Raw genomic sequence first — 18,327 nt, forward strand, 5'->3', positions numbered from 1 at the left:
AAGGCCTCAGGACATAATGCAGGACTGTAAACGTGCTTGCTGGGATGGGGATGTCATCAGACACGGGCTGAGGAGAGTAAGGTGGTTGCTCCCTGCACGGAAGGGTCTTGCATGCTGCTGCTTTGAAAGTTCTTACATATGTTTCTTATTTTCTTTCCTTCCCTTTGCTATGGCTTGTCATTTCCTGCCCTTGTCAGAATTCGTGCCTTAGTAACCTCCTGTTTTTCTCGTCTGATGTTGGTGAGAAATCAGAACACCAAAGTGTTCACATGTACCTAAAATAAATGAAAATACCCCTTAAGGGCATTCATAAACATAATACATGTCAGCTTTAGTGTGTAGACCCTACATCATCCATTTTGGTGACTCCGAAATGCTTGTTAGATGAAGCACAGAAACGCCTAGTAGTCTAGCTCCCAGCACACAGTACGTGCTTTGCAATGTCCATAACTATATCGTTTTCCCATTCCCTGTGCTCCCTTCTTCATTTTTAGTTTACTTTCTTTTTCTTGACTGTGTCTCATGAAGTAGAGATTGCCCGATAAGTGATTTCCAGTTGAACGAAGTATTACTCTGACAACATTGGTATGTCTGCTCAAAATGTATGAGCAGCCATGTATTTATAGACTCACTGCATGTATTTATTTCTTAAGATGCATAAATTAAATTTTAATAAGACATTAGAGAAAAAGAGGGCTTTAATTCATTGCAAACTACCTGGATGCAGAATCTTTCAGTGCTCTGGCTGTTTGGTTAATTTCACCATGAATCACTCCCCTTCACAATGCATATATTCCACAATTAACTTTGAGACGAGCTGAGTCCTGGAGGAGAGAGGGCCAGGGGGTGCCACATGTCCACTCTCAACCTCCACTTGACCACACACGTACACAATCATCATGTCAAATGATTAGCAACTGCTCTTGTTTCATTTTTAGAACTTCTGTATTCTGAAACTATTATTCTGAAAATAATAAAGAAGTTCTGCATATTTTAGTAATAATAATAATAATAATAAATCAACTATATTTCATTAGCTCAGTGATTACTAGCTCACTTAAGAATCCTAAATAAAGCTTTTTATTATTGGGTAGGTTGAATTCTCTGAAGAATCACTCTGAGCTTATGGGTTATAGAATTTAGGATTATTTAAAGAGCTAGAAATGACAATCCAAAGAGATTAAACTATATTGATAATAGTATTAAATTACTTGGCCTTTGGAAAACCCTTTTTTAATGATGAGAGAAATTCAACATTATGGCCCAGATTTAAGATGCAAGCTAACCAAGGGTGAGGGAGCCATAATTAAATGAACAGCTACCCCATGTCAAACACTCCACATACATTATTTATTCCCTGCTAACAAATCTCTAGTGTCAGTATTTTTATGTATAGGTTGACCTCAAATCTAACAATGTCAGCAAATGATACTATTTGTTCTGCAAATAATCACAACAATTTGCTGAGAGCCTACTATGTGCTAGGCCCTGTTTCAGACACTGGGAAATAATAAGAGTAAAAAACAAATAGATAAAAGTTTCTGCCCTCATGGGTTTACATTCCAATGGAGAAGACATATAATAAATTAAAAACAGGAAGTTATATGGTAATAAGTACCACAGAGAAAAATAGAGCTGGCAAGGAGATAGGAAATTTTAGCTGGCAGGAGAGGGTTATAATTCTAAAACTGAGTGACCATGGAAACCTTATATTAGAAAAGTAACATGTGAACAAAGAAATGAAGGAGGTGAGGGAGTAAGCCAGGCAGACCCCATGGGGAGGAATATTCCAGGCAGAGAGAAGAGCAAGTAGAAAGCCCTAGAGTGAGAGCATGCCTGGCACATCCAGGGAACAAAGGGAAAGTCAGCCTGGAGCAGGAGAAGCAGGGTGAGTAGGGAGGAGACAAGGTCGTAGATGCGGAGACAAGGTCGTAGATGTCACTGGGACCAGAAGGAGAGCCTTGGAGGCCACATGGAGATGTGAACTTTCATTCTGAGCAAGAGGAAAGCCACTGCATACGGTGAACAGAGCAGCGACAGGAGCTGACTCGCAGGTAAGAAGCTCTCACTAGCTGCCGTGATGAGTCTAAATTGAGAGAGCAAACGTGGGAGCCGGGAGACCAGTTAGGAAAGCACCGCAATAACCCAGGTGGGAGCTACTGGGATCTGGGACCAAGGTGGGACTTGGGGACATGTGAGAAGTGATCAAACTCTGGAAACAGACACTGAGAGAAACAGAGAAGTCAAGGATAATGCCAAGGTTTTCAGCCTGAGCGGCTACCAGGGAAGGGCGGGGAGCGTGGAGGAACTGATTTTGGAGGGAAGAGAGGGGTCTGGAGGGACGAGAAGCAGCTGGATGTATGCGGCTCAGGGGAGACATCTGGGCTGAAATACAAAACTGAAAAAAGCCTGGAATTAACACAAGCAACGTGCACCATCCTGATGGGTCCCTTGCAGGGTTATCTCAAGCAATGCGTTGGATACTGACCTTTCCTGTCATTCAGAATCAAAAGGAAATGGGAACCAACACTGTTGAGCTGTGTCACAGATTCTGGGCTGGGACTTTAAAATATGTTCTTTCTCTAAGTTTCCCCAAGAGGTATATATATACAGTGTTATCTTATTGGGTAAATAAAGGAACGGAGATTCAGAGAGGGCTAGTGCCTTCCACTGTAGAAAATCCTGGAGCCTAGATCTGACTCAAGCCTCCTCAATCCCTGGACCTGAGTGCATCTCCTGCCCAGCAGTTTGCTGCCTAGCCATCCGCGCTACGTGACAGACTCACCCCTCCGAGGCTGGGTCCCCTTAGCATCAAAAGAAAACCACAGCCCAGATCGTTGAACCTGAGGCTGGTTACCCTGTGGTCACTTACCACATTCAGCAGCATAATGATGCAGAAGTTGATGCACACGGCAGTCCCCGTGGTTGCAACCTGAGAGTTATTCCTGATTAACGCCCACTTGAAGGCAGCAAAAGTGCTGACAGTCACCACCCGGTAAATGACGATCCCGAACACGGCAGCGATCACTACGCAGATCTGGGAGGAAGACAGAGAGCCTGTGAGCACTGGTGGAATGTCTCAGGAGGAGGGTTCCCACCACTGCAAAATCCCACCACTGGAAAACAAGAAAAGGAAATAAAGCAACAGTGGTATTGACTCAAGAAACCACAATAAAATGCTAACTTTTCATTGTGGTTAATACTTTCTTTTGCCTGTATGTTCTTTGTTATTCAAATAGAAAAACCATAGTGCTTGAAAGCTGATAAACTGTGTAAGCTATGGGGTAACATTTTATTAAGCAGGGCATCAGATTGAGCACTATTATTATGGAAACCTTAGGATGTCACTCTTCTGTGTAAAACTCTTTATTGGTTTCTTTTACTCTTAGGATAAAAGCAAAGCCTAAATGGTGGCAAGACTTTCTCCACCTCGTTGAATGCCATTTTCCCTTTTGTCTGGGGACTCCAGAACCTCTCTCGTGGTTTCAAATGGGCTAACCTCCAACACGATTTCCTTTGCCTAAAAGGCTGACCACCCCCCTTTCCCATACCACACACACACATACATGGATGTGCACACGCACACACGCCCTATAACACCTACTCCTCCGTCACGCCTCAGCTCAAGAACCACTTCGTAACTGAAGCTTTTCATGACCCTCAGACTTTGCTATTGTCATATGGTACCTATACTCTACTTTTAGTATCCTGTTGATAATTTCTAACAATTTGTCAGTTTGGTTATTGCCAGTTTCCCTCATTTAGAAAGTGCAATAGTTCCCCCCTTATCTATGGGGGATATTTCTAAGGCCCCCAGTGGATGCCTGATACCTCGGACAGCACCAAACCCTATATATACTATGTTTTTTTCTATACATACATACCTATGAGAAAGTTTAATTCACAAATTAGGCACCGTAAGAGACTAACAACAGTAACTAATGATAAAGCAGAACAATACACTGTAATAACAGCTGTGTGAGTATGGTCTCTCCCCCTCTCAAAATATCTTATTGTACTGTACTCACTCTCCTTGTGGTGATGTGAGATGATAAAATGACTACGTGATGAGATGAAGTGAGGCAGATGACACAGGTCCTGGATATAGCATTAGGCTACTACTGACCTTCTGATGATATGTCAGAAGAATCACCTGCTGCTGGCCTGGGGTTGACTGCAGGTACTGAAACTCCAGAAAGCAAAACTGCAGATAAGGGAGGGGGGCACTATAGGCTCCGTCAGGGCAGGTGTGGAGTCTGTTTTGCTCACCATAGTTTCTATAGCACCTTACATAGTTACAGGTGCATAGTTCAGCTATTTGTTCCTGAATAAGCCAACTGTGTGACAGGTACATAATCTCTTACTCATCAGTTACAAACACTGAATTTAGTTATCTTTCTCTGAAGACTTCGTGGTATGTGACAAGAACACAACATGTCTTCTATCTATTGGGAATCTGAGACTCCAAAAAGTCTGTGTCTTTCGTTAGGTGACTCAATCTATCAAATTAAAGACCTCTACCTACTTAGTTATCAAAAACTTTAAGTTGAGCCTCAGGATGGACTCTGCTGATTTCGAGATTGTTAGAAGCATTCCTCTGTTTTACACCATTTTTGGCTTCCTATGAGTGACATGGTCTAAAAGCTCGAGTATAAACCCTAGCTGGAACTGGCCAAAATTACAACAACAACAACAACTGCCCACATCTTAATCCTTCAGCTATTGATGGGGAGATTGGTGAAATCTACACTGAATTTCAGACAGGGTGGCAATATGGTGGAATGGACAGCTCGCGGGACTCAGTCAGAAGTCCGGTCTGGATCATGGCTCTGCTTCTACCTAGCATTCTAACTGTGGGCACGTAGTTTGTCCTCTCTATGGCTTTGGCTTCCTATGCTCCAGGTTGCCCATCTGTAGAGTAGGAAAAACTTCTATGTCTATATGTCTTGTAAGATACAAAAAGACAATAAATATGAATGTACTTATGAAAGTCAAGGCATAACACAATGGCTTACAGAGTAGTGTCTATAGAAAGGTGTGGATTTGAATCTTGGTCTGAGCCAAGAGACTCCTAGGCGTGCTGCCCACCCACCCTTTCACCTTCCCAGTTTCTTTGGCTAAAGGGGGGATGGAGTGTCTAGATTTGCTGTCATCTTGTCCTTTCTAATCTAATGACTTACAATACCTATTTACACACTCTTCCATTTGGAAAGAGGAAAGGAGAATCCTAACCACCCCTTACTGTTCTAAAATGACATTTCTGAAAAATTTGCGTAAGTTTTGTCCAGTGATTAACAGAGTCAAAGTTGATCACTAAACGACTTCTTTTTAGGAAAAGTCAACAACCCAGGTTCAAAGTAGTGTTTTTCAAACTGAAAAAACCATTAGTGAACCTGGAAATGATATTTAGGGGTTGTGGCTGGCATTAAAAAAAAAAATCAGAGTATTGCATATTGCAATGGTGAGCACTGTTTCAGTTACTCTGTTTAGTTTTATACATCTCCTGGCATGGCATACGCTGGGTTATGACAGAGAATGTAGTCTCACTTATGGGCATGGCAAGCAAAAGGCTTGAAGAACACTGCTGCTAGCTCCTATCTCAACTTTTACTTCCTTTCAGCATAGCACAGAGAGGCAAGCAGAAAGAACTGGAGCTCTTGGCTATTTACTGGCTGATCCTGAACAAGCCCCTTAGCCTTCTAGAGTGTCTCAGTGGCTCCATCTGGAACACAGGGACAGCAGTACCATCTCTGACCACCTCACAGAGTCTTTGTGAGGAGTAAATAACAGAATGCGCAAAAATGTTTTGTGGAATTATGCAAATGCCCGATATGATTATTGTTGACACCACGCTACAGGTTTGTACTTTATGAAACAAAGAGTTTTGTAGAAAAGTTTCAAACCATAAAAAATATCCCAGATGCAGAAACGATAAGTCGGCTGCATTTATCTGCAAATGCTTGATATGGTTCTGGCTTTCCTGAAATGGGATTCATTCGCTCTTTCTTGGAGTACTTGGCTTCAAACTGGGGCCGTATTTCTTCCTAAGAACAAACAGACACATTTTTTATGCACTGGAGAGATATATACACACAATGTAAAAAAACCAAACCAAACCAACAACCTTTTTACTACCATAAAACTGAATCAACAGCTACCACGCTAATTAGTCAATCAGTGAGGTGGCTCAAAGACCCAGGTTTAAATGTTTGGAAATTGGCCACTTGAAGAAAACCTAAAAGGTGATGCTTTAGACTTATTATCACTAAGGCAGTGTAATTTTTTTTTAAAAGATTTTATTTATTTATTTGACAGAGAGAGACAGCCAGCGAGAGAGGGAACACAAGCAGGGGGAGTGGGAGAGGAAGAAGCAGGCTCCTAGCAAAGAAGCCTGATGTGGGACTTGGTCCCAGAACGCTGGGATCACACCCTGAGCCGAAGGCAGACGCTTAACGACTGCGCCACCCAGGCGCCCCTCCAAGACAGTGTAATTTAGACTATAGTTAAGTGTCTCTGTTATCTTATTCAGCTGTGCTTGCAGAAACAAACAGAATGAGAAAAGGGGCCACCTTTTCCATCCCTAGCAGTTTGAAACGACTACTAAACTTTTACTTTTATTACCAGGGAATGATACAGACACCAGGGCAAAGAAAGTTCTTGAACAGCAAAATGCCTAGAATTCATGTTGTGAGTTATAATGGCAAATATAATTCTTAGTTTCCTCCTGCAATTAAGAATATTTCTTTTCAATTGAGGCAGCCAAAAATATGGTGAATCTACTTTTTAATAAGTTCCTGTAAGAGTCATTCACCTTTAACCAGTATATTTTAAATGTATTAATTGGTATTGAAAACAAGGTAAACATCTTTCAAATCCAGCTAATATCAAGGCAGCTCTAATTCTAAATCAAGCTGAGGTTTTGTTTCATTTAGTTGAGCTCCATTTAATGTGAAAAGTTTCTGACTAAAAAGCAATTACGGGATTAGGAACGGGAAATCAGCAAGAGGATAGGCTAAAGTGGTTCTGGTTAATTAAGTACCTATTCTATGTGAATGTCTTGCAAGAGGAGGGGAAAGGAGTGGCAAGTCTGGTGAAATGGAGACTGAGTTAACCCAGGCAGAAATGCTCGGGACTCAGATGGAGAGACTGACAGAAAGTGAGGCAGGAGCTGACAGAAGAGAGGTTCTGGACAATGGGCACAGTTAGGCAGTAGCCTCTCTGTGTAGGAGGAAGGGAAGCCTCACTCCAGCTGCAGAATAAGCCCAAGGCTGGACTTCACTCAGTGACAGGTAACAGGGAAGGACGGGGGAGATACAGTTATAAACAGGTTCTGACTTCGTTCCCTTATTTTAGAAAGTGACGCTTGAGGATATAAACAGAACAGACCTGGAATCTTCTGTTTCTTTGGGAAACTGACTTTATCAGGCTGTGAGTGTCATCTAAGGGTCACTAAGTTAAGTATCCAGGGACTTGAGGCCAATCATGGAATGAGACCTGTGTGTCTGGGTGTTATGGGCTAAACCGTGTCCCCTCCCCCTGCAAATTCATTTGTTGAAACCCTAACCCGCAGTACTTCAGAGTGTGACTGTACTTGGACAGAGTCTTTATAGAGGTAATTAAGGTCAAGTGAGGTCATTAGAGTGACCCCTAATCCAATATGACTGGTTCTTTATAAAAAATTTAGACACAGACATGCACAGAGAAATGATGATGTGAACACAGAGGGAGTAGACAGCTATCTACAAGCCAACGAGGGGAGCCTGCAACAGATCTTGCACTCATGGTCCTCAAAAGAAACCAACTGTACCAACGCCTTGATCTCAGACTTCCAGCCTCCAGCAACGGGAGCAACTAATTTTTGTTGTTTAATCCACAGTCTGCGGTCCTTTGTTACGGCAGCCCCAGCAAACTAATACCCTGGGTTCTCCGTGAAGAAGGCAGGCAGCAAGTTGGGGCTTTTCTGCACAGCAACCTGAGTGCCACAGGCTAGCACGCAAGGCATTTAGATGCTTCCACCAACGAGGCCTCTCGAGGAGTGGTTTCTCCTCAGCATTTATGCACTTGAGGTCCTACTTCTGGGCCTTTGCAGCTCTGGGCACTGTCCAGGGTTCTGGAGAGCACACAGAAACATTTCCTTGGAATTCTCTCATGAGGTTTCCTTCCATGTACCTAGAGCTGTAAGACTAATACTCTTCTGCTAAAGGAAAGAAAATGGATACTATTTAAGAAAACTAAACAAACCTACAGCTGTAAGACTAACACTCTTCTGCTAAAGGAAAGAAAATGGATACTATTTAAGAAAACTAAACAAATCTTACTACTAACGCTTCTGAAGTCCCTACCTACAAGTGAAATGTTTCACTTAGCCACGGAATCTTAATCGACTAAGCAATCACAATGTTGTCTTTTCTTTCTTTTAAATTCTGCTCGTTTTTATACTACCTGAAGCTTTTTTGCAAAGACAGGTATTGAAATGCTTTATGAGCAAACCTGACTCTGTCACAGAGCCGAGTGATGACTCGAGAGGACTGTGTATTTGTTGATTTGCTTTTTGAAAAATTCTGAGGTAAATAATACAAACCTCCTCTTCTTCCCAGTCTATCAGATCCCAGTCATAAGCAATTACGGCTCGCCGTCTTTTCCAGAACTCCAGGAAAACTGTCGCTGGAACAAGCAGAGAAACACAAAGACGTTTTTCAAATAAAACAATGCTGTTAACTGTCACTGAATAATGAAGTCATTGCAGAGAATAACAGTTGTTTGTGTAAGCATCCTTGAATATCAGAATTTGTAGCTAAGCTTCATTTAACAAGGACCTTTTCTGAGAATTACTAAGCTTGTGTCAAACATAATGAAAAATTAGAGATTTCATTTAGAATTAAATTAAGGTGATTTGCAAGTCGAGGCAGAAACAGACTTAGAATAACAAAGCTCCTGGGATATAAAAATACAGAAAAGTAGGTTACCAGCATCTTTCTCATTGATAGAGTATTTATTTTTAAACGCAAGGGGCAGGTAAGGGCAGAAAAGCAAAAATAAAGCTTAGCAGTTTACATGTATTTGACTGCCAGTGCGTGTCTCCCAAATCCTTCTCGCAAAAAATATCCATGTAAAATGTATTTTACTACTTTATTGAAAGAAGCAATTTTACTATTTTACTCTTTTTTTCAAAATATTTCTTTGTTGTCACATTAAAGGAAAAAGTGTGCAAATTCTGTTAAGAACCTTTTTTAATGAGGCATGGGGTAGCTGACTTTCCCACGCAGGGAAATCAAGGTTTATCCTCATTCAGCCAAAGTAATTTTCTACTCAATTCAGTTATTATTCAATGACAGAGGGGAAAAAATAATCACGGCATAATCTTGCTGCCTTCGAAGTCACAAGGAAATTGATAAGACACACAACACACACACAACACACACACAACACACACACACACACACACACACACACACACACACACACACGCACACGCTCTCAAACTCTGATGATGACTGCAGCGAAAGCTATCACAGAGACACTCAGGAGATGGAATTGGTGGCTCTCTCTCCTGGGCCTTGCTATGGTACTTAGACTTACAGAAGCAAGGGTCCAGGGCAGACCTGGTAGGCAGGATTTTCTAAAGCAGGCCTGCTATGTTAACTCTTTTCTGTACACTTGCCCTCTGCCTCACCAATTTTCTCGTCTTTGCATGGGCCCCCTGGGACAATTATTTTACGAGATTCTCCGGCCCCTCAAGCAAATGGTACTTTCTATAGACTTTCTCTCTTTTTTGTCTCGAGTCTCCCCTGGCTTTGAAGAGATGAAGCAGCCAGCCCTTGAAAGTGTGGTTATTCTTCACGAAAAGTCAGGACTGTATCCAGTGGCCTCAGAGAGGCCTGATGGGGGACCGTTGTGGGACAGCCTAAGGCCACAGGATACGCACCAGGCTGTCTTACTGGCTGCTGCTCCCACCAAGCCCTACCAACCCACCTGTGGGGCTCATCTGAAGGAACTGACTTCTAAGACAGACCAGTGGCTGTCAGAAATATTCCACCACCTTTCTTCTCCCTAGCATGTGCTGCATCCTGCCTGGAGGAGAGAGAAACTCTAACCAAGAATTCCCTCGTGTGGCTAATCGTCCTCTTCCTCCCTTCCAGGACACGGGAGGATGAGAAGAAATTAGCTGCTTGGACAATTGCCGTTCTCTTGTGTTTTTGTGTGAAAATGCATTTGAGGAAGAATCTGCTATCTCTAACCATGAACTAGGATAGAATCAAATATAGCTTGTCTCCTCTCAAGGCAAATCTTCAATCCCACACCCTTATTATTCCAAGATTTAAATTCCCTTGCCAAAATACTCACAGCCCTGAGAGCCCACTGCACTTCGAGTGCACAACATATGCACTATATGTTATAGTTATATGCACAACATATGCACTATATGTTATAGTTATATGCACAACATATGCACTATATGTTATAGTTATATGCACAACATATGCACTATATGTTATAGTTATATGCACAACATATAACTATATGTTGCCTTACATCATGAATTCACATTTTCCTCTTTGTCTCCTTTGAGGCTGGCTTTATGTTAATATATATATTTGTCTTCTACCACTATACCACTCAGTACTAAAGGTTGATTAAAAAGCATTATTTCTTTTATGGGTTGATTCTCAAAAACACTTAAAATTCCTAAGTGTTTTGTCAAGATTTTCTACTGTGCAGAATTCTTTCCACAAAGATTTGGTCTAAAATATCTTTTCCTCAAAGAATCAGAAGGTTTAAACTTACTGCTAGCATTTCGAACTCCTTAGGTGCCAATCTGTCTTTCTATGTAGATAATGCTTTTTCAAAAACAAGGTCTGACCAGGTCTGGGTATCAAGGAGCGACACCACCTACAGAAAAAGCCCCCATTACCAGCCCAGGAAGCAAGGCTCCTAACGTCCCTGCCTATCTCTAACCCTCTCTGCCCTAACTTGTACCCTAGACTCCAGGCTACCTCACTAGCATTTTCACAGGTGAGCTGTTACACGACTTTCTTAGCTTTGCCCACACTATTTCTTTGGCTTATAGTGTTCTTCCCTATTTGGGTCTATTTGACCAACTCCCACTCTTGCTTCCAGTTTGGCTCCATGTGTTCTGCAACCACTCCCTTTGAAACTTCTCTATACCCATACTGAGCTGTGCAGATAAACTCTAGGTCAGTGCTGAGCATAGCATTCAGCACTTAAAAAAATAACAGAAAAACCTGATAGTTTCTATCACTAGTTATGGGCTTCTTGAGAATAAGGGCTACATATTAGCTCTCTTTATATCCCCAGGGTCTAGCACAGTGACTGGCATCATAGAGGCACAGTAAATGTACAAATGACATGCTATCATGAAAATGAGAGCAATATGGTAAATTATTTTTTTATTTATCTAAATCTTATAAGAAATTAGGGTGTAAGTTTGAAAAACATGCAATTATATCTTGTGAATGCTTTATATAGTATATAGTAATATATACTTTATTAGTATATATATATTAGTAATATATATATTAATAATATATATATTAGTAATATATATATTAGTATATATACTTTATATAGTAATAAATAAATAGATAATAAATAACTTACTAACATGAAAAACTGAAACTTACTTTGCTTCTCTTTTGCCTTGCAATAAAATATCGTTCTGTGTTGGTTTGTTTGTTTGTTTGTTTTTTGTTTCTTTTAGAGAGAGAGAGAAATAGAGAGAGCACAGGAGTGGGGCAGGGGCAGAGGGAGAGAAAGAGAGAATCCCAAGCAGGTTCCACACCGAGCGCAGAGCCGATGCTGGGCTTGATCTCACGACCCTGAGATCATGACCTGAGCTGAAATTAGGAGTTGGATGCTTAACGGACTGAGCTACCCAGGTGCTCCAATATCATTCTCTTCTAAATATTACTCCTATTACTGGGTTGCATGGAGCCTGTGGCAAGGACTGCCTCTAAGATGCATTCTTGCCTTGTTCCATAGTAAAAGGGTTGTTGCTGGTGTCCTGGCTGCCCACCTATGCTGCAGTTCTTAGATCTCCTTGCTGTTAGATATGGCCAAAGGCCAGTTCTCACAAGCAGAATGTGAAAGGAAGTAATGTGATGTATGCCCCTTGTCTGCTGATATCTTAAGACAGGGTGCTTTTTCCACATTCTCTTTACCCTTTTGGATGGGTGGGGTCCAAGTGACTCAGTTGATGTTATGCAAATGATGCCAAGGCCTGGGAGGATGGCAAACAACTTGTTAGTAAGAATATGAGTTCCTGAATGACCATGTGGTACAGAGCTATCTGCCAGCCTGGAATGCTTACCCCATTTAATCACTGAGACATTGGAGGAGGCATGAAGATGAAAAAACCTACGAGTTACTTCCCTTACGGATTTTAGATAGGGCAATATCAAGCCACAATATCTGAAACTTTATTCATTTTAGTGATAAGACAGAGCTCTGTGTGCTGTTTCTTCTCTCCCTTTTCTACTCTATACTACACTGTACCCTAACCAAATGAAGTTCATCTGAGGTGTTAACATCAATGCCAAATAACAAGGCCCTCGCAACATTAGTGGACGCATTAGAAAAATAGGAGACTTCTGAATTTAAGTAATAGAAATAGGAAGGGTCAAGGTTAGTGTTTGGGTAGGTTTGTGTTCAAACACCAAGACACGCCTGGCTCAGAATTGTACAAAGTTGAGAAGGTTGTCACATGTAGCCCATAAAGGACACAAAAAGGACATGAGAGAGTGTTCTGCAGGCCATGCTCTATTATCATTTTCTTAAATAGAACAATTATTGTCATTTTCAGATCAATTTGTGGCAGACTTCTATACATTTACCAAAACCATTTCTTGTCTTTCTAGGCATACTTAGATTACATTTTCCAGCCTTTATTACAGTTAGATGTGGCCATGTTTTGGGAAACAGAAAGTAAACAGAAGTGATGTATGTCAGTTTTGGTCTAGAAAATTAGGAAGTAATTATATCACCCCATGCTTCTTTTCTTCTTTTGAGGGGTGAATGGAGAGGACTCTAAGGACCCAGAAGAGGATAGAGCCACAAAATAAAAGGAACCTGGGTAATTAAATGACCACGTGGAAGGCTGACAACCAGAAACATCTGGTTGGGTTTCATGTGCATTTTTTTTTTTTTTTTAAGATTTATTTCTTTACTTGAGAGAGCATGAGAGAACAAGCATGGGGGTGGTGGGTTGGGAAGGTGGATTGATGCAGGGCTTGATCCCACAACTCTGGATCATGACCTGAGCCAAAACCAAGTGTCAGACGCTTAACTGACTGTGCCACCCAGGTGCCCCCTCACGTGCATGGGTTCTATTAAACATCTAGGTTTTGCTTTTTGTGTATTACAGCAGTTAACTGTAGGCATCCTAACTGATAACAGTTTTTTTGGAAAGTACAGCCATGGTTAACATTTTGCAAACAGGAAGAAAAAACCCCACGAGTTACTATTTTTTGTCACCTTCCTGAGGCATTTTGAGAGTCTTATGCAGGAAAAATCTCCCCTTTAAGCTGCACACCTTGGGTTCCATGGCAGGGTTGAAACACTGCAGTGTTTAGTCACTGGATAGTAAAAACTTATTACATTTTAGGTACTATGCTTTATTTTCTCAAAAGTCTGTCAAGGTGGGTATTATTTTCATTATCCTATGAATGAAGAATCGGAGGTACTAAGAAGTCACATGGCTAGTAAATGACAGAACTGGGGCTTGGGTCTAATATTTTTTTTTTTTTTTGGTGAGGGAGCTTAAAACAGCAAATTTAGTCTCTTATAGTTCTAGAGGTAAGAAGTTCAAAATCAAGGTGTTGGCAGGGTTAGTTCCTACTGGAGGCTCTCAGGGAAAGTATCTTCTATGCCTTTTTCCTAGCTCCTGGTAGTCGGTAGCAATCTTTGGCATCCCTTGCCTTGCAGAGGCACTATTCCAATCCCCTTGCCTGTCTTCACAAGGCATCCTATCCTGTGAGTGTCTGTCTCTCCATTTTCTCTTCTTGTAAGGACACCAGCCATATTGGGAATACAGCATGGCCTTGTTTTAAGTTGATTACATCTTCAAAGACCTTATTTCCAAATAAAGTACTTGCACAGGTGCCGGGAGCTAGGACTTAAACATATCTTTCTGGAGGACACAATTCAACCTATAACAGGGTTATTTGGGCTATCACAATGACTAGGGGCAGCTGGCATTTAAGGTAAGAGCCAGGGGTACTGTCTTGTAGCTAGAAGGGCACAGTCTAATCTGGGGCCTCTAATTTCTATTGAATCAGGAAGAGCCAAAAAGAAAAAGAAAGCCTACTCTTTGAACCATAGGAGCACTTTGCTGAAACTAGTTATCATAAAAACCAAAGTACCACACACCAGGTTACAGGTTCCCTGTGAGAGCCTGGCATTTACTCTCTGTGCTTCCCTTAGATCTATATTTTTTTCTGGAGGCCTGGAAAAACCCACATTTATTCCCAAAGCTGCTAGGGATACATGCTGCTAGTTTTTGCCCTTTAGTAACATAATAGGTATTCAAAGGCCTAATCTGATTCTTCATTTGCAAAATTTCTAGCCTAGGAGTCCAGAAGAGAATTGTGTCTAATGCCAGGAAATTAATTATAAAGACATGTTTACTTCTTATTTTTGAAAAAACCCTAAGGGCTTAAAGATCCTATAGTGTAACATCTTTCCTTAACTTGTCAAAAGATTGTGTTCTATTTGTATAAAAATAAGAATTGAGCTGTGGCCAGAAATAAAATGAGCAATATATAGGAAAAAGGAAGGATGGTTTTTATTTCAGAAAAGTGCCTGTTGTCTAATGACTCAAAGCATTTTCAGAAACCTGGTCAACATGATTCTCTTCCTAGGAAATTACACATAGTCATTTTTCTTCCAATTCTAATTGCCTTCTTTTTAAAAGTGAAATGAATAATACTAACAGATTTAATTATTTCTGTCCTTTATAACTTTCTGAGAATACTCATTTGGAGAAGGTACAGGGCAGTTATGTGGATGTGCTTCCCAAGAACTTAGAAATAGAAGAATGAGGTCACCTCCCGAGAACTTAACTCATAAAATCTACCCATAATGAATGAGCTTAGTGAGGAGTCACAAACTCAAATGCTAAGACGACCAGATCAGTACAAAACCTAGAAGAGGAAACCACATGATAGGGAGTGGTGGGGAACAGGACCAGGTGGGGAGTGTGGGCACCAAGTAAAGTGATAGGTGTTCTTCAGTTTCCACTGATTGCACTGTGGCCAGATCTTAGAATTTTTCAAGAGAAACTATAAAAATGTGTCTTTGTGTAAACTCAGTTTCAAAATAATAGTTTATTTGTCTATTTTTAAAATTGGTGAGGGCCACAGTATTTTTACTGGTTGCTTAATAGTAGCTAAAAAATCCTCAGAATTCATAGAGGGCTGAAAGAAGTTTCCAATCCCACTAGTCAGAGTACATGTATGTTGCAACTCATAGAACTTATAAGAGGCCTCATGAAGATCATCCCTTAGTAGTGGGTCTGGACTTACCCTAACAAGCTAATACCAAGTCACAAGACAATCTAACTGGGCTTCAAGAGAGTTAACTGCATACCTGAACAAAGTCCAACAGTAAGGAAACATAATGAAAAACAAAATTCAACGCTTTTCAGCATTTAATAAAAAATTCCCAGACATACAAATAAGCAAGAAAATAAAGCCTATGAATAGGAGAAAATTCAGTCACTCCCAGGGAGACAGCCCAGAAATGATAGAACAAGGGTGATAAAACAACTGTTACAAGTATGCTTTGTATGTCAAGAAGATAGAAGAAAACATGAACACAATGAGGAAAGTAATACCAGGCATAAAAAGCCCCAACTGACAGAGATTTGAGAATGGAAAATGAAAGCTATGAAAGGAAAAATACACTGGATAGGATTAACAGAAGCCTAGACTTTTCAGGAAAAAAAAATTAGTGAATCTGAAGACGAATGTGAGAACTTTCTTCTTTTCAAATATGAATTTACAATTCACATTGTTTCTATGGAGAAACAATTACAATTCAATTCAATTACAATTCAAACAATTACAATACAATTCAGTTCAAATATGAATTTACAATTCACATTGTTTCTATGGAGAAACAATTACAACAGGTGACACAAAGACTAAAAAGAATGAAAAATGTGAACAAGGCATAAGTGACCTATAGAACAATATTGAGTGATTCTGGACAAATTTCAAAATTGGACAAAAATTAAAGTTATTGATGCAAGAAACTTAACCCGAATTACAAGAAACACAAAGAAAATGACACCAAAGCACATCTCAATCGAATTCCTGAGAATAAGAAGTAAAAATCTTCAAAGCAGATACAAGGGAGGAAAATCTTATGTAGGAAAAAAGAAAAGAAAAAGAAAAAGAAAGAAAGAAAGAAAAAGAAAGAAAGAGAAAGTCAGCAGACATCTTATAAAAAACTGTGCAAGCCTCCATACAATGGAAAGGCATCCCTTAAGGGTTTTTCAATCTTGACACAATTAACATTGTGTCAACAATTTTGAAAATATAAGTCATTTTTCTACATCAAAACATTGCATATGTTAGTGGTACTTTAATCTTCAGATTAAATGAGAACTTGAGATAGAAGTGTCAGATGATTTTCCAAAAGAAACTCAACTAGGCCATATGCTTCAGGAAAAGAAAGACTGTAAATTTAGCAACATTTCTCAAACTCAACACTATTGATATTGTAGACCCTTTAATTCCTTGTAGACCATTTAATTCCTTGTTGGGAGGGGGTGTTATTCTGTGCATTGTATGACATTTAGCAGCATCCCTGACTTCTACCCACTAGATTGAGATGCCAATATCACTCCTTTCTCTCGGTTATGACAATAAAAAATGTGTCCATACATTGTCTAACGTCTCCTGAGAGGCAAAATTCACTCCTGATTGAGAACTTGTGCTTTAAAGTATTGAAAGGAAAAAAAAAAAACCTCTGTCAACCTAGAATTCTACATTCAGCAACAGTATCTTTAAAATTAAAGTGAATTGAAGATATTTTTAGACTTTAAAAATCGGGAAAATTCATTACCAATAGGCCTGCATTATAAGAACTTTAAAGGAAGTTCTTCAGGCAGAAGGAAATGATACCAGATGGAAATCTGGATTAATATAAAGATAGGAAGGGCACATATAAACAAGTAAATATATGGGTAAATGAATTTTTTTCCTCATTTCCATCTCTTTAATAGATAATTACCTGCTGAAAGCCAAAATAATAACAATGTATCAAGATATTTATAACATGTAAAATAAAACATATTAACAAGAATAGCAGTAAGATATAGGACAAAAATAGCAGTAAAATATATGGCAATAATACAACAGACAGAAAATGAAAGGTGAAGTATACTGTTTTAAAGTTCTCATACCACATGTGACATAGCATTATATTATTTGAAAGTAGGCTGTTATAAATGAAAGGTATATATTATAAATCCTTGAATAACCATTATAGATTAAGACAAAGAAGTATAACTAATAAATCAACAGTGGAGATAAAATTAAATCATGAAAATATCTAATTCAAAAGGAGAGAAAATGATGGAAAATAAAACAACAGCACATGGGACACATATAAAGCAAATAAAAAGAAGGTATATTTAAACCAAATGTATTATGATTACATTGAAAGTAAATAGTATAAAAATTCTAATGAAAAATAAGAGATCATTGGATTGGAAAAAAAAGTAAGACTTACTATTAATAGCTGTGTATAAAACACTTTAAATATAAAGACACAGAGAGGTAAATGTACAGGAAAGAAAAATATACCATACAAACCCAAATCAAGAAAGATTGGTGTGGCACTACTAATATCAAATTAATATCAAATTAATATCAAAGTATACTTGAAAACAAGAAATATTATTGGTAATAATGAGGGAAACTTCATAATGACTAAGGGGCCTCAAGTAGACATAACAATCCTATATTTAAAATACATGAGGCAAAATCTGATCTAACTGAAAGACAAACTAGATGAATCCACAAATAAAGTTGGAATTAGTGTGTGTGTGTGTGTGTGTGTGTGTGTGTGTGTGTATATATATATATATATATATATATATATATATATATATGACTAAAACAAAATAATCAACCAAGTGGACCCAAATGAAACCTACAAAACATTAAACTTAACAACAGCACAATATATAGTCTTTTCAAATGGGCATGGGAGATTTGCTGAGATACCATATTGTGGGCTATAAAACAAATCTCAGTAAATTTAAAAGGATTGAAATCATGCAAAATATGTTCTCTGAGTTAA

At 39.4% G+C, this 18,327-nt stretch overlaps 1 protein-coding gene across 1 annotated transcript in view; it reads right to left on the reverse strand.

The window, feature by feature from the left end:
• Positions 1-18,327, reverse strand: part of ANO4 (anoctamin 4) — a 394,735-nt gene that overhangs the window by 48,351 nt on the left and 328,057 nt on the right. Inside the window, exons 17-19 of the mRNA XM_057316522.1 lie at positions 8,582-8,664; positions 5,904-6,044; positions 2,873-3,037 (exon numbers count right to left, since the gene is read on the reverse strand). Of these exons, the coding sequence (XP_057172505.1) occupies positions 2,873-3,037; positions 5,904-6,044; positions 8,582-8,664 (389 nt within the window). The remainder of the gene's footprint in view (positions 1-2,872; positions 3,038-5,903; positions 6,045-8,581; positions 8,665-18,327) is intronic.

This window comes from Ursus arctos, unplaced genomic scaffold, assembly GCF_023065955.2.
Source record: "Ursus arctos isolate Adak ecotype North America unplaced genomic scaffold, UrsArc2.0 scaffold_21, whole genome shotgun sequence".
Classification (NCBI taxonomy): Eukaryota; Metazoa; Chordata; class Mammalia; order Carnivora; family Ursidae; genus Ursus; species Ursus arctos.